This window comes from Ananas comosus, linkage group 14 (assembly GCF_001540865.1).
Source record: "Ananas comosus cultivar F153 linkage group 14, ASM154086v1, whole genome shotgun sequence".
Classification (NCBI taxonomy): Eukaryota; Viridiplantae; Streptophyta; class Magnoliopsida; order Poales; family Bromeliaceae; genus Ananas; species Ananas comosus.
The window spans coordinates 6,900,849-6,912,068 of record NC_033634.1 but is presented as its reverse complement, the minus strand read 5'-3'; the positions used below and the strand labels follow the sequence as shown (position 1 = coordinate 6,912,068).

Below are 11,220 nucleotides of genomic sequence, written 5' to 3'. Positions count from 1 at the left end.
TTGTGAATCTTGGAGAGAAAACAATTAGCCAAAATACCCTTTTAGAGAAAGAGAAGAATGAACAAGGGACTACACAAGTTTACAACCACTTCTCTAATTCTCTTTAAAGTTTCAATTATTAGGGTTTGGAGATAGAAAGAATTTAAAAAATGGGAAGGTTTTAAAATACTTTTCTTTTTAGATTTTAACAATTAGGGTTTAGAGATAAAAAAAAAAGTTTGGAGAATGGAAAGGTTTTGCCTTTTGAATATTAGGGTTTGGGTTTGGGAAACGGAAGAGTTTTGATTTTTGAATATTAGGATTTGGGTTTGGAAAATGAAAAAGTGTAATCCATAATGAAAGAATGGAAAACTCAAATCTATAGACCAAAAGCGGTGGCAACGGAGTTTTCCTTTTAGCTTTAAAATGATGCTTTCACAAGGAGCAAACCGATAACAGATTAGCTGGTAACATCCACAAACATTGCCATAAAAATAAATTTCTACATAAACAGTTATTTTCCTTTCCCAGCTTCTGCTCAATAATCCAGCAACAGAATTTGATTTCCAAAGAAGATCTGACTCCATCTTTCTTAGCAGGGGAAATGGATAGAAATTTCCAAACCTATATTTGATTCCAAAAGCATCACGGACTATATTGTTACGGGCTATAAAAGCAAGCATCACGTGAGAAATTTTCAATTGATACCTACTGTTTCTGGACGAGGTAAACATTCATTAGTTACCGGTTGTATCCATGCCTACAGTCATATCAGCAACCCCTTTAAATACGATTCGAAGTTTCCGCGAGCAAGATGTTTTCTTCCCGTTCTTCTCAGAAGCACCGCTGACGTGGACAGTGTCCTTGGGAACTTCGCCCAAGAGATCAAACATACGTAGAGCAAGATTCGGTCGAGTCATCTCCTCCAATATCGGCGGTGACTGCATGTACAAGTTGTTGCCACGGTGAGTGACACTGGGTTTCGACAGTTGAAGCCCAGGATGTTTCCCCAGTAACTCGATGAACTGTAATACGTAAGAAAATAAGCATCAGCGGTTCAGAAGGTTAAAAGCTTCAAAGTAGAGCTCGAGCATCAGTTGTGATGGAATTCGCTACGGTTTTGCAAACGCACATGTTTGCAACATTTATCAGGGGATGGAGTCGAAAAAGAATGAAACTACATATGTAAAAGCAGCAAAAAAATTGAATTTATCCAAATTATTAGCTGTGTGGATCACAAACAATAAGGCTAATTCTCAAAACCACTAAGGGGAACCCATAGGAGACACTTTCAAGTTATTCTTTAAGCTTTGGGGACATGGATCCAAATATTAGGAAGTTACATTGCATAGAAAAAAAAAGGACAAAAAAAAAGAGACTGATTTAATGTAGAAATATGGCATTATCAATTTTGAGTAGTATTTGGTGGAATCTGCCAATGATCTGTAGCACATGAACTTTAATCATTATGTTCACAGGAAAGAAACTCTACTTGAAATTTACAACAATAGCTTAAATGCAATACTTGAATTGAATACAGAAAATCAAAGTATATTGAAGAGGCCCTAAACACACAATATCACATCATTGTCTTATAAGTTATAACAAATATCAGAAACATAAGATTCGTCATGTTGCTAAACACACAAGATCACACCATTGTTTTATAACAAACACCAGAGACAAAAGATCCGTCATGCTATTCAATGACTCAAAAACACACTAATAAGTAATCCTTTAATTGAAAATGCAACTACATAAGTGCCTTCTATTAGAGACCAGTATACAAGCCTTTTAGGAACAATACAGTATAGCTCAAAGAGGCAGCCCAATTTTGTTATCACATATCGAAGGGTAGAGGCAAAATTAGTTTGCAAGAGCTAAATGATGTTCAAGCGAACTGAGCAACACTTAATTATCCCGAAAGTAAAGCAGAGCTATATTGCTAAGAAAGGTAAAATAGCAGTAGAACATGTTAGGCAATAATACCCTCCGAGAGTATGAGCATAATCTTGCACTACCAAGCAGTATCCAAGCTCTCTTAGATGCCAAAAGAAGACTCAACATAAGTGTAAAACAATATATGGATTGCCATACAATGTCTCATGTCACATAAACAATATTTCTGGATTACCATAAGAATTAAGCGGGAAAGAATATATTGGAGATTGGAAGTAAATATTTTAATCTTTAAAAATATTGAAGTAATTTTGCTATAATGAATGGTAGAAGGCCCACGAATAAATACTAGTAACCTCAGACTGATTTCAGAGAGATGGGCTAATTGTTCAAACTTTAAATTGCAGCATGCAAAATGAGGATATTAGTAGACCTGAAGCAGGAAAAGAGTTTAAACCAAGACAAAGATAGCAGCGAGGCCATCCATCGTCTCCATCACTTCTATTTTCTAAATGCTTGCAATCCAATGCCTACTTAGATGGTCATCCACATATAAAAACCATCTAATGTAACTCAAGTACCAATTTAGTTGGCCTTAACAATTGTAGTTCATCCAAATGTCAAAGAGTTTTGTCAAACCAGTACTCTAGCGAAGGGCATTTTGCAACTAGAGTTACACTGTGCATAAGATCAAGCATGAGAGAAGGCAGATAAACAACATCAGGACTTGCATCATTGCGCATTCACCAAAACAAACAAGCTGTAAGCTGATAGCTTTAAATTTATGTCTAAAATGGTTTTACCATAATTATGTCCGGAATGTAGCAAATTAGCAATATGTCAAGCATGTTCTAGTTTCTCAATATCTTAGTCTACAATGGTTACTTATTTCTTATCCTATTATTTATGAAAACATCTCCTGCTCCAGAAAAGACGGTTTATCCAAATAAATAAAAGAAAGCACTCTAAATAAGTCAGTTGAAAGGAATGAATGAAACCTTAACCCAAAAGAAAAAATATAATCAATTAATAGGCTAAGCCAGAATATATTTACCTGTGAAAGAGTAACAGAAGTATCTAGCTCAATAAGAGTGCCAGGTCCACATACTAAACAATCGTTGTCTTTGACAAAATCAGTAACTTTTATATGAGTTCCTTCAACACCATTGTACCTGCAGAACATTGATTACTCAGGAGGCACTACATGAAACGCAAAATGTCTATAGTGCTAATTTAGGATAAGAAAGAGATTCAAATTTCAAATAAACAAAAAAGCCAACACCAAAAAGTACTATTACAAATAATCACCAAAGAGAAGGCCAAAAGCTGAAACCAAAAGCTTCCTACTGTAAATCAGCAGGATGAGAAACATCAACTTTCCTTTTCGAGAAATATGAATAATATGCATTTGATAGGACAGCGTGTCTTCGCCAGTCAACACCAACCACTTGTTATAGCATTGAACTTGAAGCAAGCCTCTCTCATGAAGTTTAAATATTCATAGAACTAGTGTTATAGCATTGAACTTGAAGCCACTCTCTCTCATGTAGCTTAAATATTAATAGAACAAATAATGTGAAAGAGCACTGCCCCTTTCCGGCTTAAAGAAATGCAGGTTTCGTTAAATACTCATGGCATCCAACTAGAGAAGCTATTTATCAAAACCAAGTCAACCGACCGAAATATTCAAATATGTACAAGCAAAAGTTGGACTCATCAAAAGTTAAACCACCTATAATTGAGGTAAGGATTGTCGTACCATTGGCAATGGCAACGATTGCCATGCCGCTAGCATAGTTGAGGCAACGATTGCCGTGACAATGGCACACCCCATGCCGGTGTGTAACGACATGGCACTGCCAATGTTTTAAGGGCGCATTTGGTTCGGGTTATCCTGCCAGGCTTACGGGCAATCCTGCCAAAATTACTGTATTTGATTCATCCAATTTGTAATCTAGTTGGTAATGTAGGGTGCAAGATTACTTCGAAAATATTATCGGGGGAGGGGAGGTATCTTGTATTATTGATGGTGGACTATGTATCACGGACACTTCTATAAGCCTCACGTGTCCGTGTCGGACACGCCCGTGTCCGTGTCGGACACGCCCGTGTCCTTATCGGACACGTGTCCGATGTGGACATTTCTTGGACGCGCATTCAATGCCGATCTATAGCGCATACAACTAAAAAAAATGTATACATATTTTTATTTTACTTTTTCTATGCATATATAATGTAAGATGATAAATATTTTAGTTTTTTGATGAATGCATATAATTTCTTTTGACAAAAATTATGGTAGAAAATTTCTTTTCTTAAAATATATAAACTATCAATAAAAATTTTACTAACATTCATTCGTATGAGAAATATAACAATATTTTACCAAAATTAATATTTTATATATAATAAAAATATATTATTATATTAATAATATTATATTTTATTAGCGGTGTCCATGCCGTGGCCGTGGCCGTGTCCGTGTCCTAATTTTTTGAAAGCTGTTGAATCGCAGTGTCCGAGTCGTGTCGTGTTCCGTGTCCTGTGTCAGTGTCCGTGACACCTAGATAGCGGATAATCTTGCATTGTAATCTAGTCGGTAACGTAGGATGCAAGATTACTCCAAAAATATTATCGGGGGAGGGGGGGAGTATCTTGTATTATTGATAGCGGATAATCTTGCATGTTATGTAAAATTACCATTTTATCCCTCCAACCGACCTCCCAAACCCTTTCGATACATCATTTTACTCTCTTTCTTTCTCTTCCTCTTTTCCTCTATTCCTTTTCACACAAATCCTTCTCCAGTACCAATCTCGGCCATGTGCTGGCCGCCGCCACCTTAGTCGCCTTTCTGCCGCCGACTATTGCCACCAAGGTCACTGCTGCCACTCTCTCTGCCACCTCTCTGCTGCCGAAGTTGCTGCTAACGTCGCCACCGCCAACGCCACCCTCTTTGTCACAGGTATTTCAATTTTTTTTAATTTATTCTTATATGAGTTGAAATTGATATTTGGCTTTATAATTTTTTTTTTCCATGTGTGGTCTTTTCATTTATATTGCTTATTAATAAAATTAATACAAGTGCAAATTATATTAAGTTATAGTTTAGTAGAAAAAAATATTAAATATGACCATAAGGGCAATTTGTAATAGAGTAAACTTTACTATTAGGATTACTGAATTTTATAAACTAAACCAAATATAGTAATTTTATATATACTGTAAACCAACATTACATTACTACATTACACCAATGTGATAATGCAATATCAATAGAAATCTAATTCAAAAATCTCATATACCTTGTTCTGTTGAAATAACCTGTAATGCTACAAAATTCGAACCAAACGCGCTTTGTAGTATGTAGGCGGTCTACTCACCACATTACGTACATGCGATATGCAGGTGCATATGCGACCACATATGCAATTTAAGTTTTAAAGGCATTAGAAAATATAAATATAATTGCAAAAAATGCATATTTGTATCTCCTAGATGTAAATAACTGTATGCACTAAAAATTGACTAAAAATGTACCAGTCATTCACAATACTTAGCTATCCAAAAAATCAACATATGTAAAAATCTATGCAAACAATACACCAATCACAAAAATATACGCAAACAATTAGTATAATCAGTATATATGAATGACCAAGATTTTTTCTCCTTTTCCCCTTTGAACAGCGTAGGTTTGATCTCAAATGATAAATATGGCTAAAATCCAACCAAATATCCAAAAAAAGGGGCTCGTAACCACATATGTAGTCTATGTGCATGCATATGCGGACCACAGCATATTGGCCGCATAGACTTTATGCGGTATAGTTTATTGTCGCACAGCATATGCAGCAGCATAGACCGCATTTTAAATTATGGGAATGATACAACGGCACTATGCATGCCACTGTCGGCACACTGCCTTATGCCAATGGCACACCACTAGCACATTGGCACGCATGAACTTGGGTGTTTTCTTTCAAATGCTTATAAAATTTAGTTTTTTTGTGACAACCCTAAGATTTCGAATAGTCCTATATACAAGGAATAATAAGGCTAAACCTCTTATTCCGACTGTAATATTTTGGGCGGTCGCTAGGCCCAAGAGTTTAAGAGGGTTGAATGAGCCTAGAGCTATAGCTCTAGGATGAATGACACCCATGGAAAGCAGTGAATCACAGATGGTATCAGAGCCAATCACCAGCAAAAAGTGTGAGATGATTCTCGGCTGAGCTAAAATCATACAGCAAATTGAGCATAGCACTACTCCCCACAAAGTCGGCTAAGAATAGCGAGACGAGCCTCACATCGCCTACTGCTGGTGAGTATGCTCGAGCCTTATGAAAACGTCAGAACTCAAAGAGGAGGGAATGTGACACCACCAGAATTTGAAAGTCCTATATATAAAGTATAGTAAGGGTAAAACTCTTTAACTCAACTATAGCATTTTGAGCAGTGACTAGGCCAAAAAGATTAAGAGCGTTAAGTGAGCTTAGTGCTAGAATAGTTCCAGGATGGGTGAACCGCCGGGAAGCAGATCGTCACATTTTCAGATTCTTTTAATATCTCTAATAGCTATAAAAATAGAAATGTTACATCTCACACAACAGGTGGGAATAGAGTCATAAAGATCTTAATAATTTAAATAATATTTTATATATACTATGAAGATATATGCATGAAAACAAAACTAAAGAATAATTAGGTAATATGGAAAAAAAAAACACTACCATAACTAAATGTAATACATCTAAAATGAATTAGAAAAAAAAATTAAGGAAACTTTCCTACATGTTTTTTTCATTAAAAGATGGTCTCATATGCAATTGAGCTCACTACTACAACAAAAGTTAAAGTTCGTAGATTTACATGTAAGGGAGAGCATTCGGTCGACTCGGTCGGACTTTTAATGGAATGGGGCACCAAACCAAAATTTTCAGTTTTATAGTTTTCTAGACCCAACCGGCTGAACTACTCTAAACTGAAAAATAATCGAACCGAAATTTTTGGGTTCGGTTCGGATGGTTTGGTCTGTTTGGGCCTTTCTAAGTTGGGCCGTTAGAATTACAATACAGCCAACAATTTAGATTTGCTGGTTCAAAGAATTTAAACTATTTATTTTCAAATTTAATTTACATTAAAAGAGTTAAGAGGAATAATAACAAAAAACTTTGTTAGACTAAATAGAAATTTTTATTTTAAAATATTTTTAAAGATAACATATAGTTCAATTTTCAATCTAAATGAATATTTTGGCTCATTAAATCGATTAATTTGTTCGGTTCGTGTTTCAAGTTAGACAACTGACAACCGACGAAACACCAAAAACGGAAATTTTAGGTAAAGCCAGACCATTTAAACCCAAAAACTGGTCAAAGCAAACCTTATTGACCAAATCAGGTTGGTTTGGTTAAGTAATTCAGTTTTAACCGAATAGTGCTCACCCCTATTTGCAAGAGTTGCATATTTCAAGCATGGAAAAACCTTTTTAAAACTTTTTGAGTTCAAAAAACCTCAAAAAAAACCCAAAAATAATCATTTTGCCCATACGGTATCGGCACAACATCATGCCATGTGCCGACGCTAGGGATGTCAACAGGTCGGATTCAGGCGGGTTTTAAAAACGCAAACCCAAACTCAACACCTTTGTAAAACTTTTCAATTCAAAAGACATAAAAAATCCAAAAACTCAAAAAATAATCATTTTGCCAATACGGTATCGGCACGACACCACACTCTCTGCCAACACTAAGGATGTCCATGGGTCAGATCCAGGGCGGGTTTTTAAAAACCCAAACCTGAACTCAACAACCGATCGCAAATCCAAATGTGAAGGACTTTAAAAATCCATATCCAAAACCGAACCCCACCAATACATGAAAACCCGAACCAAAACCCAAAAACCCGACATTGAGACAATTATTCCTCTATACCATATTTCATAGCATATTATATTAAAATCTAAATTTTCAAAATACAAATTCAAATATAACATCAAACATTCATATATATTATATAGTGCAAAATCAATTCGGGTTTAGGTCAAGTACAAACAAAATCCTCACCCGAATCCAAATCCATCGGGTTTTCATTATTTATACATGTATCTGAAACCATATTTGTCAAGCATCGAGTAAACCAGATCCGTTCAGGGTTGGGTTTGAGTTCGAATACAATTTCGGTATCCGTACCTATTGACATCCCTTAGCCGGCACGGCCTTGGCACAGTACAATATCACCAGCATAGGCAATCATTGAGTTTAGGGTGTCTCAACTCTCAATACACTTGCCTATGAATAAACATCAAGAATAAAAGTCATCACTGCATTTATCCTTACTCTATCAAGACACTATTTGGATAGAAAAGTTTATTTCTCCCAAGGTTAGGAATAGCAACCAATCAAAGCTAATCAACATTAAAAAACAAGTAATTGTAAAAGCCCTCCTCCAGTGTGCTTCATGAACATTATGTTCCGCTTAAGATGAACAATACTCTATAGAATGGTTATAAGACAATGACACATCATATGTAAAACAGGATAAAATTATCATCTAATTTTCCTCTTAGTTCTTCTTGTTGTTAGCCATCATTCAAATTTAGGTATTACACTGATTAGTGGCTTGAGCAATACACCAAATGAGATCCTCTACTGTAGAAGACAGAAAATAGCCTTCAGAAAATGAATCACTTATGTATGTTATTAGTTTCAACAATTAATGCCATGAAATTATTTAGTAACTAGAATTTTGACACAATATGAAACTTCACACACATGAGAAAAGCAGAGGTACCATCTCAGTTCTCTTTTACAATATTTTTAGAGTTATCAGTCAAAGAGACCAAGCCTCCATTTTGTCATGTCCTGTGTCATTTATTCAGGGCATTGTCGACATAGCTACTCAAAACATAGATTTAAGGTATTTCAAGAGATTAATTTTCAGCAATATACTCCTACATCTTTCACAGTAGCAAAACTAATAAAGTATCATTAAGCACTTAACTGCTATCCACTGTTTATTACAAGTAGTGTTTCTCAGCAGTTCACTTAATAACCCACCACACCCCCACCCGCCCCCCCCCCCCCCACTACACCCCTTCTCAACCACTGAATAGCAGAAGTATGAAACCCAAAAACAAGAACTTCAGTGTACTGAAGTATTGGCATTGGGAAAAGCTAGGAAGAAATATATCACAATTTGAAATAGACTCATAAAAATCTGAATGAGAAAAAGATTGCTTTTAAATGTCAGATGTCACTAAGAATTTCAACGGTTTAAACAGTATATAAATAACGTAAGTTTTAGAATGACAAGGGAAAAGATATAATTTGAAATAGCCAATAGAGTTATGATTCAACTCGAATTTCATATGTTTTATTGACTCACTGTTAGCCATTTTTAAAGAGAAATGGAGCAAAAGCCTGATATTGCTAGCAAATATAAATCATAGCATCACCAAGGTGAAATTCATATTTGTCTAATAAAAGAGAAACCATCTGAACATTTTAAAGATCATCAAAGTTAAAAAAGAAAATCAATGAAAAACTGGAACTGGTGGGTCAAAGAAAATTTACAAGGAAAGAGACTCACGTGAGATAATTGGACAAAGTTTTGCTGCATCCAGATACAATCTTCAAAGCTTCTAAAGCACAAGCAGCGGAAACTATTGCATTTGTAGAAGCAATGGCAGGAATTATATTCTTCACAACCCCCTACACAACCAAACAAAATAATATAAATAAATAACAAGACTGATTAAAAATTGTTGTTTTACAGAATGAGGAGAGACCACTTGTTTATAGGCCCAAATACAACAAATAAAACTAATATGATAAGCAATCCAAATAAGGAAGGAATAAATTAAGGATACTACTACTCTAATAAGATATGACAAATAAAATATCTTCCCTAATCGACTAATAAAATAATCCTAATCTTTTAAGGAAAAGGCTAAGTATCTGCATCCGCTTAGGATTGGGGTTCATCATAACTAATCCTTTCCCCCTTTAAACACACCTTATGAGCCAATGTAGTATAACAACTGGTGATGGAGACCGAGTAATCTTGTTCGTACAATAGACTCGATCATTGATGAAGTCATGCTAACGTCATCAAGTAACCAAGCTCCATCAAAAATCTCCTGAAATCTAATAGTCATATACCGTCACATGCGATGGCGAAAAGGAACGTTGCTTGAGAAAAAGTAGTTTGGCTGGTGGCTCTGATACAATTACTCTATGAATAGGAGAACTAGGAATCTAGTAGTTTTAGCAGTCATAGCGTTTCCAAACCATCTAACAGTAGACATGATTACGCAACGGAAATGAGCGATGGCGGCTTCTGTCTAACTAATTCTAAATTTTCAATAGCAGCAGATGCTCAGAGAAATTACCAATGGCAGTGAATGATTGGTGATGGCAACGATGGAGAAAAGACAAATGGAAGCCGAAGCAAAATTGGAATAGCCAAGGATGGCAGTCAAAAAATTGAAATAGCCAATGATGACCACTACTGTTGGTAGAAATCTCTTCTTTATTGGAGAAGAGAACCGCCGAGGTATAAAACCTAAATCTCTTCATTGAAGAAAATTAATTGACGATAACAAAAAAGAGAGCTTAGCTTCTTATTTATAAGCATATAGAAACCCTAATTCGAGTAGGAATACGAATCTAATATAAATTAAAGGAAATAAGTAATAATAATCCTAAAAAAAGAAGAAATTAAAATAAATATCCTATTTCTAATATGAATAGGTGATTGAAACAATTTTCTCCCCTTTAAGATGCACCTTGGCCTCGAGGTGCGAGGTAGGGTACTTTTGTATCATTTCATCTTCATCCTCACACGTAGCTTCATCTCGCGGGCAATTGTTCCACCATACTACAATCTCCGTCTTCATTCTCCCATCGACTTGCCGGCGTCACTTAGCCAAAATGTTTGTTGCAATCTGTATATTTTCCTCAAACTTGTCGAGAAGCTCGGTAGTAGCATCAGGTTTTCCATTGTATGGCTTAGTTTTGAAAGATGAAAAAAGTTGTGAATAATTGCCATGGAAGGAAGTTTCAATCGGTAAGCTACTTTGCCCATTTTTTTCGATAACCTGAAATGGTCCGTCAAATTTAGGGAAAAGCTTTCCAAACGATTGCTATCGAAAGCCCAACGGTAAGCATGGGGGAAGTCACAAGAGCACCCAATCTCCAATCTGAAACTCGTGCTCGCGATACTTACCGTCATAAACTTGCTTTATACGATTTTGTGCCTCACTAAGATGCTTTTTAAGCACTCTTATTTGTTTATCCAACTCAACTAATTCCCTCTCCACAACATCTACAAAAGATG

General features: G+C 35.7%; 1 protein-coding gene across 7 annotated transcripts in view; it reads right to left on the bottom strand.

Moving 5' to 3' along the window:
• LOC109720130 (NEDD8-activating enzyme E1 catalytic subunit) overlaps positions 360-11,220 on the bottom strand; it is a 33,707-nt gene continuing 22,846 nt past the window's right edge. For 5 of the 7 annotated variants that reach the window (XM_020247013.1, XM_020247016.1, XM_020247018.1 and 2 more), the window contains 3 exons: positions 9,472-9,593; positions 2,933-3,050; positions 360-1,004 (listed from right to left, as the gene is read on the bottom strand). In XM_020247013.1, coding sequence (XP_020102602.1) covers positions 717-1,004; positions 2,933-3,050; positions 9,472-9,593 — 528 coding nt within the window. In that variant the 3' untranslated portion in view covers positions 360-716. The remainder of the gene's footprint in view (positions 1,005-2,932; positions 3,051-9,471; positions 9,594-11,220) is intronic. The other 2 variants (XM_020247015.1, XM_020247014.1) reach the window with 2 other exon arrangements.